This window comes from Schistocerca serialis, chromosome 5 (genome assembly GCF_023864345.2).
Source record: "Schistocerca serialis cubense isolate TAMUIC-IGC-003099 chromosome 5, iqSchSeri2.2, whole genome shotgun sequence".
Taxonomy (NCBI): domain Eukaryota; kingdom Metazoa; phylum Arthropoda; class Insecta; order Orthoptera; family Acrididae; genus Schistocerca; species Schistocerca serialis.
This window is the reverse complement of record NC_064642.1, coordinates 508579418-508601420: the sequence shown is the minus strand read 5'-3', so window position 1 is coordinate 508601420 and position 22003 is coordinate 508579418. Positions and strand designations below refer to the sequence as shown.

The following is a 22003-nucleotide window of genomic DNA, read 5'->3' as shown; positions in this document are numbered from 1 at the left end:
CACTACAATCCATTTACTACCTTTTTTTTTTACTTTGGAACTCCCGCCAAGAGGTCAGTTCCAATCTGGTGAACTGGAGAAACTGCAGGAGGAATTGGTATCAGATGTCTTTGGACTAAATTAGGTAGATGCTTCCATTGGTGGTATTTCCAGCAGTGGGTTATATGTCTGGCAGATCAACAGAAAATTGGTTGACAACACTGTGACAAAGCAAATGGATCCTTTCCATCTTTTATCTTTTTCTACTCCCAAAAACACCAAAAAAAAATTTTCACTAAATTTCGTCTTATTTTCAATACGTGATATGTAGCATCTACTTGAGAATCTCAAGTTCTTTCTTCAACACTATGTTATTGGTATCTGTGGTACAGGTACTTATTTCAAGTGTTCCAATTCCATTTGTGTAATTAATTTTCATTAGAATAATGTTTAGTAAAAGTTATAGTTAACTAACGTTACCACAACAGTTCACTATATACAAAAACTTGGTGAGCTAATCAGTACACATGAAGAAAATGACCTACACCATTTGTAAGTTAAATATTCCTGCCTTCCTGTAAAGTATTTTATTATCAGAATAAATGTGCACAAGTTGTGCATAAGTTACATAAATTGCATAGATTTGTGGTATCACATCTTGTTCGCCACATCTAAATGTTCACTTTGTTTATTATTTAAAGAGTTCTATCAGTGATTTTACTCATATTTTACAGCTGTCACGGAGTTGGTCGCACAATTCACGCACACACATTTGCTGCCAGGGTCGTGGAAACTCTTGTTCTTGCATATTTCGTGGTGGTATCCATGCACTGCTATTCCCTTTTCTTCTTCTCTCTTTCATGAGGGGTTTATTCGAGTTGTCGGTGGATGGGTGCCTCATACACAATTCCTCTATGAACGAGGGTTCCCTGGCAAGTTCGTATACTAGCCTCGACTTTGTATGTTTTGAAACACCTAGGGTGGCTTTCAAGAAGTGTGATTTAACTGCTTCCAGAGTCCTTAGGTCTTTTAAACTAAACTTTTCCCAAATGAGATCTATTCGATAGGTTCTGATGGGAAATATTTTTGCGGTGAACAAGGCCATGGCTGTTTTCAGTGACAGTCTGGATATTGCCTTGATGTGAAACATGGCTTTTGTGGCAGCTGCTGCTCAAGATTTTACATGTATTCAGAATGATCTGGCAGGTTTTCAGAACCAGTCCCAGATATTTGAAGCTATTGACTATCATAAGAGGTTCCGTCCCAAGATATATTCTGTCCTCCACAGCTTCTCGACCTTTGCTGTGTAATGTTATCTTTATGGTTTTTCCCGTGTTAATTTCCATTTTGTTCACCTGTGCCCACTTCTCGAGTTGAATGGTTGCTCTTTTCAGTTTGAGTCTGGAGTTTGATCCAATGACCATGTCGTCCGCATTTACGTAGATTTTGACGTCCTCCATTTCTTATTATGTGTCCAACAGCGTATGTGGCAATATTGCAAATTGAAGGGCTTAATGGGTCCCCGTGCAATATGCCATTGGTTCGTGTTATCGTTTTTGACATGCTTACATCATCTGTGATCTGAATGGAGTTGGCCGTCAGCTTGTTATGGATCAATGTAGTAAGTGTATCTTTCCCTATTGTTGATTCAACTTGAAAGTGAACTAGTACCATTTTCTGCCACTTATTTTGTAATACCATATTTTACGGACTATAAGACATACTTTTTTCTTTGAAAAATCACCTCCCAAGTTTCAGATGTGTCTTGTGCTTGAAATTAATATCAAAATGTCCAGTGATGACTTAAAATTCCCACAAGTCTCAAAAATGGCCATATTTTTGATGCTGCAGGAAACCTGTCTCTATCTGGCAATAATGCATTCAACAAGCAGCAGCAGTGCACCAATGGGACGAACATGAGTTGTGGGGATTCACAAGCTAGCTAACACTCTCTCCCTCCAGCCCCACTATCACAAACCCAGAGCACTGTCTAGCCTAAGATGCATCATTGCAGTCTACAGTGCCAGTGAACTTGAATTGCAAGTTGTTTGTGTTATCAGTAACAGTACAATATTTTTGTTAGTAGCTAGTTTTGTAATGGAAAAAATAAAAATTATTCATTTGAGGCGGGCTATAAATTGAAAGTAACATCATATGCAGAAGAACTTGGAAACAGAGCAGCTGAGTGGCATTTTGGCCCTTCACCAACAGAAGAAACAATTTGTGATTGGTACGCTAGTAAAGAAGGATTGAAAACAAATGAGGAGGGCTAAATGTGCAAATAGAGGATTGAGTGCGAAATGTCCTAAACTAGAAGGTAACATATTGAAATGGATACAATGACACCATCAAAACGGCATCAGAATTAATACAAAAATGATTCAAATATACACTTGTAAGTCAGTGCTACAGGGGAACTTAGCAGACTTTAAGAGTGGAGATGGTTGGTGCTACAGGTTTATGAAGCGTCATGGACTTGGCATGCGAACTACAACCAAAATATCTCAGAAAATGCCGTAAGAATATGAAGAGGTAAGATTATCTTTCTATTGCTTTATTATTCAACTTCAAAATGAAACCTGTGCGGAACTAAGCCGTATAACGTATATGAACGAACATCGTCTTATATTTGATGTGCCAAGTAACGGAACTGTTGCCATGAAAGTTGCTAAAACAGTAACTATAAAAACAAGTGCATGTGAAAAAAATGCATGTACAAAAATAAAATTAATTTGGTGCAAGAAAGAGGTCTGACATTGGTATCACAAGCTTGCTAACACTCTCTCCTTCCAGCCCCACTATCACAAACCCAGAGCACTGTCTAGCCTAAGATGCATCATTGCAGTCTACAGTGCCAGTGAACTTGAATTGCAAGTTGTTTGTGTTATCAGTAACAGTACAATATTTTTGTTAGTAGCTAGTTTCGTAATGGAAAAAATAAAAATTATTCATATGAGGTGGGCTATAAATTGAAAGTAACATCATATGCAGAAGAACTTGGAAACAGAGCAGCCTGATAAACAAAGTAAGAGCCTACAGAATATCAGACCAGCTGTGTAGCTGGATTGAAGAGTTTTTAGCAAACAGAACACAGCATGTTGTTATCAATGGAGAGACGTCTACAGATGTTAAAGTAACCTCTGGCATGCCACAGGAGAGTGTTATGGGACCATTGCTTTTCACAATATATATAAATGACCTAGTAGATAGTGTTGGAAGTTCCATGCGGCTTTTCACAGATGATGCTGTAGTATACAGAGAAGTTGCAGCATTAGAAAATTGTAGCGAAATGCAGGAAGATCTGCAGTGGATAGGCACTTGGTGCAGGGAGAGGCAACTGACCCCTAACAGAGACAAATGTAATGTATTGCGAACCCATAGAAAGAAGGGTCCTTTATTGTATGATTATATGATAGCGGAACAGACACTGGTAGCAGTTATTTCTGTAAAATATCTGGGAGTATGCGTGCGGAACGATTTGAAGTGGAATGATCATATAAGATTAATTGTTGGTAAGGTGGGTACCAGGTTGAGATTCATTGGGAGAGCCCTTAGAAAATGTAGTCCATCAACAAAGGAGGTGGCTTACAAAACACTTGTTCGACCTCTACTTGAGTATTACTCATCAGTGTGGGATCCGTACCAGATCGGGTTGACGGAGGAGATAGAGAAGATCCAAAGAAGAGTGGCGTGTTTCGTCACAGGGTTATTTGGTAACCGTGATAGCGTTACGGAGATGTTTAGCAGGCTCGAGTGGCAGACTCTGCAAGAGAGGTGCTCTGCATCGTGGTCTAGCTTGCTCGCCAGGTTTCGAGAGGGTGCGTTTCTGGATGAGGTATCGAATATATCGCTTCCCCCTACTTATACCTCCCGAGGAGATCACGAATGTAAAATTAGAGAGATTTGAGTGCGCACGGAGGCTTTCAGACAGTCATTCTTCCCGCGAACCATACGCGACTGGAACAGATAAGGGAGGTAATGACAGTGGCATGTAAAGTGCCCTCTGCCACACACCGTTGGGTGGCTTACGGAGTATAAATGTAGATGTAGATGTACATCATAATCAGCAGCTGTCGAGTGGTAAAGTTGTTTTCTTTTACACAAACACCATGCAGGACATGACAATAGGAACTGCTTGCAATCTTCTGCAATATGAACTAGAAATAATTAGTTTCAAAAGTTCACTTCCTATTAACGATAATTACCTCTTCTCTCTCTTAGTACAATAATGCTGATGATGATGCAGTGTTCTTCTTCTTGAAGATTATTCTTGAGCATCCGAAGATTTGCTGCAATGGTCATGATGTCCATAGAGGGGAACAGGTGTACGTGAAGCTCACAGAAATAAAAGATTTTTCTTCCATGAGCTATCCACTTTTTATTTGTTAGACACATATAGAACAAATATACATGTGTACACCATGGCAGATAAGAACAGAAGATCTATGTTACATGCATTAAAACAAGAGAGGTATTGTAAAAGATCTGAAGGTATATCATTTTTAATGTCTCTGTCATGCACTCAGAATACACTAACATGTCACAATATGAATTAATATATCTTTGGTGCATTCAACTGGTGCCTGTATGAATTAATACATCTTGCTTATCTATACAGATAAATCTTATATGTACCTACACATGTACTACACTGTTGTCCTATCATTTTGCACTGATGGTATTAAAGTTAATCCAATGACCATTTTCAAGTGCAAAAGCGATACCAAAATCTTCTGGAATACCACCAGGTGTTGTTGTTCATGTACATGAGAAGGGCTGGATAGATGAGGCTGATAACAAAATTATGGATTAACAGAGTGTGGGAGAAATGAAAGGTGCTTTATTGAAGAAGAGTTCTCTTATGTACCAGATCAGTTTAGTAATCATTTTGAAAAATTCAGTGAAAGAGAAATTGAGACAGGTAAATACAGAGCTTACTTCACAACTGCAACCACTTGATGTCTCCATAAATAAACCAATATATGAGAGAGGAATGAAACAAACAGATGATGGACGAAACCCAACATGAACTCATGCCGAAGGGAGCTTTCAAATGACCTACAATCAAACAGGTGTGTCAGGGGATAAAATAGTTTCATCTGGAGTCAGTGAAGACATTATTGTTAAATCTTTCAAGAAGTGCAGCCTAAGTAATGCTCTCAGTGGCAGATAAGACCATCCTCCCCTGACCGATCCAAACTTCCATATGTCACTGTTCACATTCTTATATCACAATCTTATGTACATCTCCCTCTAAACTCCAAACATTACTTGATCCCTGTTCAGGAAAAATGGCATTACTGCAAATAATTGAGACCACTTCTGCCACTGTATGGCCTCTTGGTTTACTATAAATTGCATATGATTCGATAATCAGCAATTATATGAAATATTATACCAAATTAATCACTGACTGTGAATTTTATGATTCAGCTGCAATGGGCATAGATGCATTACTTAATTGTGCATACGATAATTTGTGCCGGATCAGGACATGTACCTGGGTTTCCCAGTTTTCATGTTTCGCAGTTTTCATATGTCACAACTGAGTAATACATCTGTACCCACTCCAGCTGATATCATGAAATTTACATTCAGTGAATAATTTTGTATAATAGTTCATACAGCTGCAGATAATCAAAATATACGTAATGTATCAGCTACATGAGAATCAAGTACAGTTGCAAGTTTAAAGGGAGACATACAAAAGACTATGATGTAAGGATGTGGGCAAGATTGGGCCTGAGTGTATGCACAAATATCTGAAATAGTTAGGGTGACCACTTGCAATAAGTGGAAATCTAGGTTCAAGTCCTGGTCTGGCACAAAGTTTCATATGTCACCGTTCAGTAATACAATTATATACATTGCATGATGTCATGAAATTCGCATTCACTGAATAATTTGAGATACTACTGTTATAAATTTGTAGCCAGAAACATTTTGTGTAATTCAAAATTTCATTGAGTCTTGTAGGTAATAGGAAACAGTAAATTTCAACCAATTCATTTTACACAGCATTGAATACTTTATTTTGATGTCAGATGTTACCCAGAATAATTAGTTCATGGTTTGAAGGTGAATAATTAACATCAATGTCAGAGGTTCTCATGTTGTTTTACACAAACCACTATTACGTTGTTTCTGAATGCAGGAATATTAGGTTGAATCATCACTGTGGCATTTCAAAAAATGAGTAAGGTTACAAAATGTTTGAGAAAGATGACTAAAAGGTGATGAAAAATTTTTAAGAAAGTGATTATAAGATGACAAATTATTTCAGTAATCTGCTGCCAGAAAGGCCAGTCAAGACCATAATAAATCTCTCTATTATGATCGTGGACCGTAGGGTCATTTTCTCTCTTCTACAAATTTTTTAATATACTCACGTACATTGGTAATTCGCTACTGGTAATTCAATACTGGTAACTGGAACTCACATACAAAGTCTACATCATGTTTTTACGACTAATGGCATTCTACAAATATCAACAAAATATTTAAGATTTTTCTGAATGGTTTCCACCTTCCTTCCTTACCCACTTTCTTCTTCTTCCATGATCTGTGCACCCCCAAACATACTCTTGGCCAATTTGGTTGCCCTTCTATCTTTTTCCCCCTCTTCAGTTTAGCTGAAGCTTGAGAGAGAGAGCCTTCTCATCCATCCTGAGACAGTTGGCGTTCTTTTATCTCTTTTTTCTTTCAGAGCAGCTGTCTCACAGCCAACTTATTTCTTATGTTATTCTTCTTTTTAGTCTCCTCTTCAAGATGCCTTTGGTTTCTTTTTTTGTTTTCTTCTAATCTAAGTTTACTTTTCATTTCGTATACTCCCTCATAAGAAGGATAATTTGCATGTGCTTGTTATCCATATGTAATGAGTTGCAAGTCAATAGAAACAGAAAGTAAATGGGGATATTGTCCCAAAGCATCCCTCATAGCCAAAACACTGTTTAAAAATCATTTGGTCATCACTCTTTGTCTTCTCCTAATATGTGATTTGAAAGGGAATCTTTTCTCTCTATGTACACATTTCCATGGGACAGTATAAGAGAAGCCTTAATAAGTTTCAAAACATTTGGGTACTTTGACTCTATGGCAGATGAGTCTCTTTTTGAGATGTGCTGCTGCCAGTATTGTCAGTTTCCTTTCCTACCTAAAGCTGGGTCACCTTTTTAAAATCATGTAACCTTCCACTCATATAATGAGTAATCTTGTTGGACATCTCTTCAACAACTAGTTGTTAGTGGGCAAGTGACAGTAGAGTTTATTGAACTGGAACAATGATACAACTTGTGGTTTATAAGGAATATCCGAAAACATTACATTAAAGCTTGCAAACGTGATGGAAAAGACATGCTTATCAATTGCACCACTGAAATGTTTTAGGTTTTTGGACTCCAAAGAATGAATAAAGATCAGAAGCCGCAGTGAAATGTTAAGCAAAATTGATGCTGTTCCATCCTACTCAAATCATTAGACCTATTCCAGAATCATTCCTCACATCCATCTCCCTTGACAAACCCATTAGTCCCCATACAAACACCCTCCATATGCTTCCCAAAATCCATAAATCCAACAATCCTGGATGCCCCACTGCAGCTGGTTACTGTGTTTCCAATGAAAGACTCTCCACTCTTGTCTACCAACATCTGCAAACAATTTTCTGTAGCCTAGTCCTTCATATTTAAGGTATGAATCACTTCATTTACTGACTCTCATCCATCCCTGACTCATTACCACCTGGATCCCTATCTGTCAGTACTGATGCCACCTTCCTGATACCAACACTCCCATGATCACGACCTGCTGCCATTGACCACTACCTCTCCCAAACATCTATTAGGCGCACTACGAATGTAGTGGTGTGGACATGTTGTGAATGTAAGTCTCATGGGGAGCATGCAAGGGATAAGTCCCTGCAGGCGCACTATCCTCTGTGCCCTCGGTGGCTCAGATGGATAGAGCATCTGCCATGTAAGCAGATCCCAGGTTTGAGTCCCGGTTGGGGCACACAATTTCAACATGTCTCCTATGAAGTATATCAATGCCTCTTTGCAGCTAGGGTGTCCATTTAATTATCATTTCATTCTAGCGAAAGCTGCATGGTCATTAACGGTAACTGTTCTTTCGGGAACAGATACTACCTTCGCATATAGTTAAAATATGGCTTCCCGCCCACTGACCTTCTTGTGCAAATGCACACGCTATGCCCAAACTCTTACGGTACTTAGTAGATTAATCTGCCACTAGTAAGGAGTATGATGGGCAAACATCTATTAGGCACACTACAAATGTGGTGGTGTGGACATGTTGTGAATGTGAGTCTCACGGGGAGCATGCAAGGGATAAGTCCCTGCAGGCACACTATCCTCTGTGCCCTCGGTGGCTCAGATGGATAGAGCGTCTGCCATGTAAGCAGGAGATCCCGGTTTCGAGTCCTGGTTGGGACACAAATTTTCAACATGTCTCCTATGAAGTATATCAATGCCTCTTTGCAGCTAGGGTGTACAGTTAATTATCATTTCACCCTAAATTCACTCATCCTACATGCTCATACTTTTCCCAATCTCCCCTTCCCATGATCTGTACCCCTACCATTCCATTCCTCTTCATCCTTGTCATTGTGCACTGCACAAATTCACTGGTGCTGATGTATCACATTTTTATTCCATGCACCTGCTGCCTCTCCATCCCGCATTCCCATCCCGTACAACTGCTGCCAAAGGCTCAACATCTCTACTATTCAGTGAGGAGTTACCTTTACTCCCAAATTATTTAAATTCTGCCAGAACTTCCTATTCTATAACTACAAGAGAAGTTAGTAATGCCTAAATTGGTATCAGAGGCCATATGGGTAACGAGAGAAGATGGCCCATGACAATAAATAGGGTCTCTTGTGTAGGACACTCGAACAGAGAATGGAATTGAGATGGGGAAACTAGCTTGGCTGGTCATTTGCAAAGGGGCTCAGATGGCAGATGATACTCAGAGTGAGAAATGGTCTTCCATAACTGAGTAGCAATTAAGATTTCGATAGCATGCCAAACATTGGTTAACTTGTACGTGAACTTTCATCAATGAAAAAGAGAGAGATTGACTGACTCACAAAAAACTTCATTTGTTTCCTTATCAAATAAGAACACCATTCCCCCCCCCCCCCCCCCCCCCCCCCCGCCCGCCCCCAATGTGACTGCTACAGCACTGACTACATGGTCATGTACAATGAAGCTGCAAATGCACAAGAATGTTGTTGGAACTATGTGAGGTGAATTTTCTTATGACAGATGCAGTGTTCTAAACATTGTAGTTTTCTTAAAGACCCACTTGGCAGAAAAGGTCTTCACAAGTCTGTATTTTTACAAGCAAACTGTGGAGCTCACTGTTTTGAATAATGTCTGTCCCATGATTTTTGTCATGTCTGTTACCATTCCTAGGGAAGGCTTGCTCTAACTTTATGGTTCTCTGTGATGACTCTGTACAATATAGCAGCAAGCATAGCTACATCAAAATTATAGTTTATGTTAGCCGAGATTATTAGCTATTTACCATGTATCAATAACAAATGGTCTTCATACCACACTTCACTCTGTAAGTGGTTGCAGTCTATACAACCTCCTTCTCTGGCCTAATTTTATTTACGTTTTTTGACATACTGCCTGTGTCCAGCAAGGAGCAAACTACTGGGAGTGTTCCTATATTAAAGTAAGAAGGAGATTTATAAGATGGTGAAATTCAGATGAGTTGATGAATTGAAGATCACTCCTATACCACATGGTGGGTTGCAGTGTTGACTTAGTTTGGTCCTAAGCAGGCCAGGATAATTTTATTGTAGTGTGGTTCTCACATCCATCTCTGTTCAACCATTAAGGATGAGTTGTGGCTGTACAGGGAAGTTGGTGACCCAGGACTCACAATCTATGGTGGCCTTTTTTTTTACACTTAACTAGATCTTCACAGTAAAACTGAGTGTACAGATTATTGATTAAAACTTATCTCATCCACCCTGTAAGTCTCCCCTGACCTGGGGTTCTGGGTGATTTTTCTAAACTGTATCCCTTTCCCTAAACCTCTCCAGTCCTTTTCCTTCACCCCTCTTCCTTCCCCTTCAACTCTTCTGCCAGAAGGAGCCACTGGCTTGGAAATCTTGTAACAGTTAAAAGCTTTTGTCCGTGTATATTCCCTTGATACTGTTTGGTGAGTAGATTTTTTTTATCTGTCCATTTACATTGTATTATCAATAATTGATTATTTTCACTGTTTTGTATATATTTTTCCCACGTGGAATTTTTCCCAATGGGAAAAATATATCTAAAAACAAAGATGATGTGACTTACCAAACGAAAGTGCTGGCAGGTCGATAGACACACAAACAAACACAAACATACACACAAAATTCAAGCTTTCGCAACTGACGGTTGCTTCATCAGGAAAGAGGGAAGGAGAGGGAAAGATGCAAGGATGTGGGTTTTAAGGGAGAGGGTAAGGAGTCATTCCAATCCCGGGAGTGGAAAGACTTACCTTAGGGGGAAAAAAGGACAGGTATACACTCGCACACACACGCATATCCATCCGCACATACACAGACACAAGCAGACATTTGTAAAGGCAAAGAGTTTGGGCAGAGATGACAGTCGAGGCGGAAGTACAGAGGCAAAGATGTTGTTGAAAGACAGGTGAGGTTTGAGCGGCGGCAACTTGAAATTAGCGGAGGTTGAGGCCTGGCGGATAACGAGAAGAGAGGATATACCAAAGGGCAAGTTCCCATCTCCAGAGTTCTGACAGGTTGGTGTTAGTGGGAAGTATCCAGATAACCCAGACGGTGTAACACTGTGCCAAGATGTGCTGGCTGTGCACCAAGGCATGTTTAGTTACAGGGTGATCCTCATTACCGACAAACACTGTCTGCCTGTGTCCATTCATGCAAATGGACAGTTTGTTGCTGGTCATTCCCACATAGAAAGCTTCACAGTGTAGGCAGGTCAGTTGGTAAATCACGTGGGTGCTTTCACACGTGGCTCTGCCTTTGATCGTGTACACCTTCCGGGTTACAGGACTGGAGTAGGTGGTGGTGGGAGGATGCATGGGACAGGTTTTACACTGGGGGCGGTTACAAGGGTAGGAGCCAGAGGGTAGGGAAGGTGGTTTGGGGATTTCATAGGGATGAACTAAGAGGTTACGAAGGTTAGGTGGACGGCGGAAAGACACACTTGGTGGAGTGGGGAGGATTTCATGAAGGATGGATGAGATCCATATGTGTGTGTGTGTGTCTGTTTGTGTGTGTGTGTGTGTGTGTGTGTGTGTGTGAGAGAGAGAGAGAGAGAGAGAGAGAGAGAGAGAGAGAGAGTGAGTTTACAAATGTCTGTCTCGAGCAATGACTGCCTCCACACTGAAACCAAAAGTCTTGCATAAATCCCCAATTTACATATTTGTTGTCATTGTCAGCTAGCTCTTCCATGATTTTCCATAGACTAGAATGCTTAGAGGCACCTCCTTGTCATGCTGTGCAGGGGTGATAGCATTATGGAGCAGAAGATGTGCTGAAGAACTCTGTCCACAACATGCCACTCAAGAAGTACCTCAAACAAGTAAGAAAACATAAAACAAATAATTGAACTTGTGCAGGATATTACCTACATTCAAATAACATCTTTTGAGACTGCTTTGGTCTCATTTAATTATTATTAGAATACTCACAAAACTAACTGGTTACACCCTTGCTCAGTTATACATGCCAAGGGTACAGAAAATTTTGCAACTCTAATGGTAATGATAAAATTGCAGAATTCCTTTCTCCCAAATTCTGTACACTCACATATGCTGCCCATATAAATGAGTAAGTGTATATTCTACACTAATTCACCTATCACAAGAATAAGCATTCTTTTCAATTATACAACAAATACTTAAGCATTAATCATGTTTACTTTTTTATTCTCATTAGTTAATTATTAATCTACTCCATCTATTCTTGGTTTGCTATTTTTTGTGGAATTATTCTTTTTTATTATCCTCATTTTCCTTTCAAAGTAAAACAACCATATCAATTTTAAAATCATTAGTTCTGCTAATGTCATTAATATCTCTATATAATCAAATATGATTACGTTTTCTTTACAACTGAAACTTAACACTTTTGCCATCTGCATAACTCATACAAATTGATTCCCTTGGTGTCGGCAGCACTAATTCGGATTACTTGGCTTGTCGCCGGCCGTTCTTGAGATTATTGGAAGATTAAAAATTGTTAAGTGTTACTAATCTCATCGTTAGTTCATTGTTGGTTCTCTTAAGTTCTCAACCCTGTTCCCCAACTTTCATGAAATTTCGAAAATATACATACGTAAATAAACAAAAAATTTGTTTGTATCAGATATCTGTTTATTTAAACTTTTTGGAAAAATAATCAGTTACAAATTGCACTTTGTAAAGCTGGTCAGCATTATCTGGTTTATTGTTGCTGTTGAAACAACGTAAAAATGATAATATTTGTCTGAATGGGTTGCAGGACATCATTTTGTGAGATATCAGTGTGTCTATCGACGGATTCATTGACCAATAATGGTCAATCCTTTGTTTTTTTACAGTTCTGATAAGGATAGCAAGCTGAAACCATTTTCTAAGTTAAGGACCCGTAACATTGACAAATCTGGTCCTTTTTTTTATATCCAGTTTTCTTCTATTGCTATTTTGACTGTAGTACTTGTTGGTTTCATCACTAATATATTCAAATAGATCATTCCCAATATATAATTCGATGATATACTCGACGCTCTGTGTATCTTTGGGAAATATGTTTGGACCTGGAAATCCTTCAAATTTATTATTGGTCCTCAGTAAATCAAAGTCTGGCCACTGTGCACTATCTTCTTTGTCTGATTCATTGACTCAGTTGGCAACCGTAGCATTCACCAAATTCTTCTTGGACGTATTTCACTATCTTCCGATGATTCTGCTTCACTTTCATTTTTCCGATATCCAATGTCTTCTTCCCAATTGGCCAAGACTTCCAGAACGTCAAAGACGTCCACACATTCATCATAAATAATCGTATCGTATCTTTCGTCTGCTATGATGAAAGAGCACAAGTACATGTAAAAACAAAAAAACTTGTTGATGTGTGTAATATGTTACTTAAACAAAACACCAAAAGAATGCCAAAGATACTACAGTGCTGTCACTGGCCACTGCGTGATACTATGCTCACAACACCACTGTGATGTTGCCGACCGCTGACCGCTATTTTGCACAAGACACCACTGTGGTGTTACCGGATGGTCGAATGTTAGTATATATCACATGCAATTAGTTTCTTCTTTAAGGAACCTGTCACATGTGACCAGTCATAATCATCCACTTATTACAAATGTGTGCTGTAAGGATAGCTCCCATCTATGCAGCTCAGAAAATCTGGTGGTGGTGGGGAGGATCCAGATGGCACAGTTTGTGAAGTTGCCATTGAAATCTTGTATGTCGTGCTCTCCTTCATGTTGCGCTATTGGGTGGTCCATCTTGTTTTTGACGAGAGTTTGGTGGAGGCCATTTATTCCAGTTGACAGCTGGCTGGTTGTCACATCAACATAAAATGCTGTGCACATCCTTCACTCCCATAAACTCCCTGACCTAAACCTAAGGTAACTCACTGTCTGCCACAACCTCTCCCAACAGTGTGTGTGTGTGTGTGTGTGTGTGTGTGTGTGTGTGTGTGTGTGTGTACACCATATCCATTACCCCCACCTAATTCGTGTCAGCTAGTTATGTGCTGCTACTTCACGCACTAGTCTGTGGACTCTCCCAGGAGCTGCTCCTCCCAACCCTCTTCCTGTCTGCCTCCTGCCTCTTTCCATCCCTCAACACCACCCCACCATGCAATCTTACCTCACCTCAGTACACTCACCTGTGGGCCAGGGAAGAACCAGCAGTTGACTGAGCACAATGCAAAGAGACAGGCGTGTGCATGTGAATGAGTGTGTGTGTATTTGTGTGCATGTTTTTCCTACACACTTGATAAACGAAGTTCATCCCTAAAGCTAACAAAGCTCTGTACCTTTTGTTCATGTACATATCAACTACTCGCACTTCTGCCTTTCAGTGAATCATCATCTTCATTCCTAAGTAATTCGTAATTGTCAACCAGAACTTTCTGTACATTATTATATCACCTAGTGGTTGCCTTCCATCCAAACCTTGTGTTGTCCATCCTTCATTACTGCCTTCTTTATCTAGCTGCTCTCTATTGCCTGTCTGTTTCTTTCTCTTATGTTCCTTCCTTCTCGCCTGCATTACACATTCCATAACATCCACACCACACATGACTGCATGCTACTTCTGTTACAACCCGTAGCTGTGGCCATGTCAATTACAACAGCCGCACATGCAATTCCACATTGTGTGACTCCTGATAAAAGCATAACACACTTCCAGCAACACAAAATACTTCCTAGGATGGACTGCTGCTGTATGGTGGCAATTTTTTCTTTATTTTGCATTGCATTTGCCATAGATGTACAGTTTTTCCTTGTTCTTCTAGAAAAACTGTGCTGTACTGTCCATAAATGTGAACATTGGCAAGATTCATCACATCAGTCCATCTGTTGTGCACTCTAAGACAAACAAAATGACACATCATGATGGAATTATCTAAATGGGACAGGATTGGTAGATGAGACATACATGTGCAGGGGGGGGGGGGGGGGGGGGGGGAATCGCATTCGGGAGGACGACGGTTCAATCCCGCGTCCGGCCATCCTGATTTAGGTTTTCTGTGATTTCCCTAGATCGCTCCAGGTAAATGCCAGGATGGTTCCTTTGAAAGGGCACGGCCAACTTCCTTCCCCGTCCTTCCCTAATCCGATGAGACCGATGATCTCGCTGTCTGGTTCCCTCCCCATAACAATCCAACAATCCAATCCAAAAAAATTATTACAATTCAAGAGAAAGAGTTTCACAAATTGAACTAGTCAATAGCATGTTGGTTCACCTCTGGCCTTTATGCAAGCAGTTGTTCAGGTTGGCACTGATTGACAGACCTGTTGAATGTCCCCCTGAGTGATATCATGGCAAATTCTGTCCTATTGGCAGTTAAGATTGTTAAATCCTGAGCTGGTTGCAGGGACCTACCCATAATGCCCCAAAGTTCTCAACTGGGGAGAGATCCAGTGACCTTGCTGGTCAATGTACAGTTTGGCAAGTTAAGTGGCAACCCAGACCACTACTCCCTGTTTGTCAGGTCATATGATGGGTGACAATCAGATTGGTATCCCACTGCTCTTCAGGGCATCTCCAGGCACATCTTTGACCGTCATTGGGGATCATTTTGATGGGGGGCTCATCACTGAAAACAATTCTACTCCAATCACTGAGATACCAGGGAAAATGAGCCTGACACCACTGCACACCACTGTACAGAGGTTAACAGTAACCTGAGTCAGGGGCTCCTTGAGCTCAGCTCCTTTTCTGTTAGCCATCTATTACTGGTCCTCATGGTCATTGAAGCATCAGTTGCATGTTGGATTGATGATTATGTTGAATCCAGGCCTCTGAGTGCCTCTCTCACGACTGCTCAGTCCTCATATTCTGTCATCTCTCTAGGTCGACCATTTCCTTCTTGGCACTGTGTTCAGCCATTGTTCACTCATTCCTGCCTGCATCACTGAATAGCTGCATCACTCTTATTCAAATGTTGAGCGATTCATCGAGCCCAACTACAGGTTCACTCTCAAATGTGGACACCTTCGTATATGGGTCATGCACCTGTTTGCAATGCATAGTTACTATCCACCTAAGTACATGGAATGAAATTTTCAGAAACTTTATGCCCTGGTATGACATCTCGCCTATTTACTATTGTTGCCAGCTGTACAGAGTGAAATTGTGCTGCAGCATTACATGTTTATCCATCAGCCAACAGAATTTGCAATTATGCATTTTCAGCTGTATCTGTATGAATATCTATTTTTGACCAATTTGCACAAGTCTCACCCCCCCCCCCCCCTTGTGTGTGTGTGTGTGTGTGTGTGTGTGTGTGTGTGTGTGTGTGTGTGTGTGGGTGGGTGTGTGTGGGTGTGTGCGTCCAAGTGTATTTCGTGACAAGGTCATATCCAAAACATTTTGTTAGATCTTTGTCAGTGTCTCCCTGAAACACTGCTGCATGCCTGATGCACATTTGATACATTGACACTTTTGTATGCATTGCTATACTGACAATGTAGACTCTAGGAGGAATGTACAGTTTGTATCTTGAGTTCCTGCCTGTGAAATCAATAGCATTGTGTAGCTTTACTTAAATCATGGTAACATCAAAACCTGGGATACCAGGCATCTCCAGCAAATTATGTCACATAGAATCTAGACTCAACTACCACAAGTGACTGTGGCATCATCAAAAAGAAGTACCACATTCCACCTCATGAAGTTCACACGGCGTTGAACTGCCTGCCTCAGCAAGGTGTGCCACTATTCCCACAAACATAGAATTTTGTAGCTAATTACAATAGTCCATAATTAAGTTACTCGGAGCTTGGAAAAGCTTCCATACATCACAAGTGTTACATGATAAATATTTGCTGGAGACCAGAATTGAACCAGTGAACCATCTCATTTAGTAAAGCCCCTGCATAGAACTTCCCTTTTACATTACCTTACTTATCAGCACACATCATGTTCACAGATATTCAATCAGATATGCATTCCTGAACCAATCTGAAATTGTATTAAACAAACTAAGAACAACATGAATCTACTGTTGCAGTGACAATCCCATGGGCTGTGTCCCAGGTGGCTGACAAGGGGGCTGGTTTGCCACCAGCTGTGAGTGAAATAAAATAACTATTGCAGATCAAACACACTCACAAATTCTTTAACCACCAAAACACATTTCATACTTCACTAATCACCTTTCCAGATTGCATATGGCATTGTAAACTCTTGTCTCAGTCAGAAACATTTTGATTGTAATCAACCAAACATGAAGATTTATAATGAATAAATACACCAGATTGGCCATCTAAGTGAAGGCACCACTTGGGTTCGGAGGGGTGTCACACAGAAGACAAATGCAAATCGGAGCAATAAGACACCCAACAGACACAATTGACTTAAAAAAAGGCTTCAGTTCAACAAATCAGAACATTTGCATACACTGCAATATCAAACATAAAACTCATTAACAAAACTCAGCAGGACAAATCATTTAACTGATGTAATCAATCAAAACACAATTTTAAAAACAGGTCTTAAGGAAGTTCAGAACAAGATGTCCTCAGTAGCCAGGACAGCATCATGTATGTCTGAGTTGCATTTGTATGAGTGTATGTGTGAAAGCTCATTTTCTTACAGTGTTTTTGTTGTGTCTGTCTGTGACACAGCATCTCCACAACTATCCTTTTCATGATATTGTTATATTCCGTCCTGGATTTTCCACTGTTGTGGCAAGACAGAAGACACATTATTGTATTGGGGAGATGGCCCAGCTCATAAATTACAAAACAAGAAAAGTCACAAATTAAATGAACTGTGTGTTGACCAAGGTCTTACTCTGGAAGTCATCCATACAAATTAAAGACTTGTAAATACCAGACTGATCATGAAGCCATTAACAAAAGGAAACTTGTACTGTCAAATTCCTTCACAGAATAGACACTGATTTGGATCATGGTATGTCAAAGATAGATACTAAGTTCACACCAAAAAACAAACCCAAACCACTCCAACCCAGTAAGAGGAGGTATTATGGAGGCAGTTATTTAATAAATACAGTGGTATATTTGGAGTTAACGAAAACAACTTTTAAGTGACAAATGGAGGTGATAATTGCTTCCAATAAAAAATGGCCAACAAAGGCAAATGGAAAGATCCTGAGAGGAACTTAGCACTGATATAAGAGTAAGTCACCTATGTCACAATCTTTGATTGTATAAGGCATGTTATGTGATAATAAAAATTGAATTGAATTGAAAATTGAAATTAATAGTCAGATAAATTAGAAGAATTCAGACAAATCTGCAAAAAGAAACACTGAAAACTACAGACAAAGCATTCATTCACCATAAAACAAGAGACTATTGCAAAACATTTAGACAATATCAATCAAAATGTACTCTACCCACACTTATGATAGAAAGTAAAAATGAGAAAATGGTCGAGAATAATCAAGACAGTGCCAAAATTCTGGTTACCTACTTTAAACAATTATTAAACTGTGAGGAATTAAAAGAATACCTTAAATTTGATCTTCTTCCAAAATACAAAACTTTATTGCATAAGTTTAAACCACTAGATTACAATGAAATGATCAAATCAACTGATTGGCTAAGAACTATAATGCATCAGAATCATGGAAAAATGCAAATTAACAAACCCCTCAAAACCTACATAAGAACGTCATAGACATCTCCAACACTGCGAAAATGCCTCAAGACAGGAACACAATAACAATATAAACATTGCGTAAAATGATTATCGTGGGTTACCTCTGCCTGATGTCACATATAAGATTTTATGTACAATTATAAATGCAAAAATTCAGAAACAACTTGTCTGAGACTTTGGAGACTTCCTAGAAGGATTTTCACCAAAACGATGTTGCCACAATCAAATTAGCAGTCTTAAGTGTGTCATGAAACATCAAAGAGTTTGAAACAAGTTTCATTGGCTTCAGTAAAGAGTATAACAGCATCCATCAAGAGTCATTACTGAAAATCCTTAAGGAAATCAGACTACAGCAAAAACTCATAAACCACATTGGAATTACCATTAACAGACCAAATGTTAAATTTAGATGTGAACTGTTTCTAATACTCAAAATCTGAACTGGTCTTCAACAGGAATGTACTGTCACCATTCCTGTTTAATGGTACATTGGAGAAAGTAATAGGAGAATAGAATAAGGAATGTCAACAAATCATTGACACGTGAAAAAGTTAACTGCCTAGCACTTGCAGATGATCTCGAGCTACTGGCAAATAATGTGGTAGAGACTAAATTTTGGATTGATGTATTTGAAAAAATAGCAGCCAAAGTCGGTTTGGAAGTTTCAATCGAAAATATTGGGCAGGTGCGAGCAGGAATCACACACTGAGGGTTTAGTACAAACATAATTATGAATATAGTTTGTTCATCCATCATGGGAATCAAGAGTATTGATGATATTTGTCTGTTATCAACATTGGTACTGGCAAGATACCAGTCCCAGAAATTCCATGACTTTTGAGAATGATTGAATTTAATTGGATAACTAATGCAAATCCCCCCCTCTGTGATATAATTCAATTCACAGTTTTCATATTTTCCCTTTACTTGTACTGTGAAACTGTACTTCTTGCCAAATTTCAGTATTCTAGACCAACAGGAAGCAACCATCAGTTTTCATTAGTGAGTTTGCTAGTATGAAAATATGTGACATAAACATCCATAATTTTTTACTGTACTGACATAGCAGCTTACATTCATTACACCACCAAGGGGCCATAAATCTTAGTACATTGTGTAAATTTAAACTTGACACAGCTACCTGTTCCTGAGAAAATGATCTTTTAACAGTCTGTCAGACAGACAGACAGATAGATAGAGAGATAGATGGACAACTGAGTGATCCTACAAGGGTCCTGTTTTTATAAACTGAGGTATGAAATAGTAAAAATGGAAATAATCCCAGTCTTAAAGGTTGAAACACCAGCCATTTAACTGAATAGTAATGAACATATTAAGATATCATCTAAGTTCTAGTACATACAGTTTAAAAACTGTGGTCTGTCATAATTTAGTTAAAAGAATAAAAGCCTTAAAAAATCTAAACTCAGTAGGATGGGTGAAATAACAAAAAAATAAATAAATAAAATAAAATCAGGATGTTGTAACTCTAAATCAAACCACAATGACCAACTAAAAATAGCAGGAAGATTTACATGTACAGTAAACTAGATAAAAAGGCACTAGTGTCACACAAAAGGAAATTACATTTCAGCCTTATGAAATGAGCAACCATCAAGGCAGACAGGTAGATGCTGTATTTCTTGATTTCCAAAAAGCATTTGACTCAGTACCACACCTACACTTATTGTCAAATGTATGATCATATGGAGTATCATGTGTAATTTGTGACTGGACTGAAGACATTTTGGTAACAAGGATGCAACATGTTATCTGGGCTGGAGACTCATCATCAGATGAACAATTAACGTCGGGTGTGCCCCAGGGAAGTGTGTTGGTACCCTTGCTGCTCATATTGTACATTAATAACCTTGTAGACAACATTAAAAGTAAAATCAGGTTTCTTGCAGATGATTCAGTTATCTATAACGAAGTACTATCTGAGAGAAGCTGCATAAATATTCAGTCAGATCTTGATAAGATTTCAAAATGGTGCAGAGATTGGCAACTTGGTTTAAATGTTCAGAAATGTAAAATTTTGCACTTAACAAAATCAAAAAACATCATTGTATCCTATGACCATAATATCAATGAGTCCACTGGTGGGATCGACCAATTCGTACAACTACCTGCATGTAATACTTTGTAGAGATATGAAGTGGAATGATCACACAGGATCAGTTGTGGGTCAAGCAGGTGGCAGACTTTGGTTTATTGGTAGAATACTCGGCAACTGCTATTGATCTACAAAGCAGATTACTTACAAATCACTTGTGCAACTGGTTCTAAAATGTGTCTAGAACCAGAACCAGATAGGAGTAAAATGATATTGAATGAATACAGAGAAGGGCAGCATGAATAGTTATGGGTTTATTTAATCCATTGGAGAGTGTCACAGAGATACTGAAGGAACTGAACTGAAAGACTCTTGAAGATAGGCATAAACTATCCCAAGAAAGTCTACTAACTTAGTTTCAAGAACCGGCTTTAAACGATTATTCTAGGAATATCAAAAAAGTTTTGCATCACCCCCGTTCCCAGAACTCCTGAAGACAGATGTTGACTGTGAATACTGTATCACAGACACAGTCCCTTTGACTGTTCAGAGATGTCACTAAACCCACCCAAAGACGTAAACAACGTGCATGAGCAGCGCCTATTAGACGGAGGAGGTCCGACAGCCAATCAGGTCCAGTCATTACACCTGGAAGGAGGTACACGGCTTGTGTTGTCTGTAGTTCAACCATGCATAGACGCTCAATACCACGGCTTGATTGTGTCTGCATTGTTATTTTGTGCCAGGAAGGGCTCTCAACAAGGGAAGCATCCAAGCGTCTCAGAGTGAACAAAGTGATGTTGTTTGGAGGAGATACAGAGACACAGGAACTGTCAATGACATGCCTCACTCAGGCTGCCCAAGGGCTATTACTGCAGTGGATGACCACTACCTATGGATTATGGCTCAGAAGAACCCTGACAGCAATGCCACCATGTTGAATAATGCTTTTTGTGTTGCCACAGGATGTCATGTTATGACGCAAACTGTACGCAATAGGCTGCATGATGCGCAACTTCACTCTCAACGTCCATGGCGAGGTCCATCTTTGCAACCACGGCACCGTGCACCGTGGTACACATGAGCGCACAGTATTGGCATCATGATCTCTTCACCTATGAGTGTAGAATAAGCCTTCAACCAGACAATTGCCAGAGACATGTTTGGAGGCAACCTGGTCAGGCTGAACGCCTTAGACCCACTGTCCAGTGAGTGCAGCAAGGTGGAGGTTCCCTACAGTTTTGGGGTGGCATTATGTGGGGCCAACATATGTCACTGGTGGTCATGGAAGGCACCTTAACGGCTGCACAATGCATGAATGCCATCCTCCGACCGATAGTGCAAATCTATCGGCAGCATATTGGCGAGGTATTCATATTCATGGACAACAATTTGCACCCCCATCATGCATATCTTGTGAATGACTTCTTTCAGGGTAACCACATTGTTCGACTAGAGTGGCCAGCATGTTCTCCAGACATGAACCCTATCAAACATGCCTGGGACAGATTGAAAAGGGCTTTTTATGGACAATGTGACCCACCAACCCCTCTGAGGGATCTACGCCGAATCGCCGTTGAGGAGTGGGGCAATCTGGACCAA

The 22003-nt window shown here is 39.7% G+C and overlaps 1 protein-coding gene across 1 annotated transcript in view; it reads right to left on the bottom strand.

Annotated features, from left to right (window-relative positions):
• LOC126482033 (dynein axonemal heavy chain 6-like) overlaps positions 1 to 22003 on the bottom strand; it is a 1073010-nt gene that overhangs the window by 985351 nt on the left and 65656 nt on the right. The window contains exons 12-30 of the mRNA XM_050106005.1: positions 18834 to 19050; positions 16719 to 16783; positions 16338 to 16431; positions 16131 to 16227; positions 14486 to 14579; positions 14126 to 14253; positions 11937 to 12096; positions 11708 to 11830; positions 11467 to 11555; positions 11333 to 11365; positions 9748 to 9782; positions 9592 to 9671; positions 9304 to 9477; positions 7270 to 7440; positions 4185 to 4353; positions 4036 to 4136; positions 1335 to 1662; positions 712 to 891; positions 318 to 360 (exon numbers count right to left, since the gene is read on the bottom strand). Of these exons, the coding sequence (XP_049961962.1) occupies positions 318 to 360; positions 712 to 891; positions 1335 to 1662; positions 4036 to 4136; positions 4185 to 4353; positions 7270 to 7440; positions 9304 to 9477; positions 9592 to 9671; positions 9748 to 9782; positions 11333 to 11365; positions 11467 to 11555; positions 11708 to 11830; positions 11937 to 12096; positions 14126 to 14253; positions 14486 to 14579; positions 16131 to 16227; positions 16338 to 16431; positions 16719 to 16783; positions 18834 to 19050 (2381 nt within the window). The remainder of the gene's footprint in view (positions 1 to 317; positions 361 to 711; positions 892 to 1334; positions 1663 to 4035; positions 4137 to 4184; positions 4354 to 7269; positions 7441 to 9303; positions 9478 to 9591; positions 9672 to 9747; positions 9783 to 11332; positions 11366 to 11466; positions 11556 to 11707; positions 11831 to 11936; positions 12097 to 14125; positions 14254 to 14485; positions 14580 to 16130; positions 16228 to 16337; positions 16432 to 16718; positions 16784 to 18833; positions 19051 to 22003) is intronic.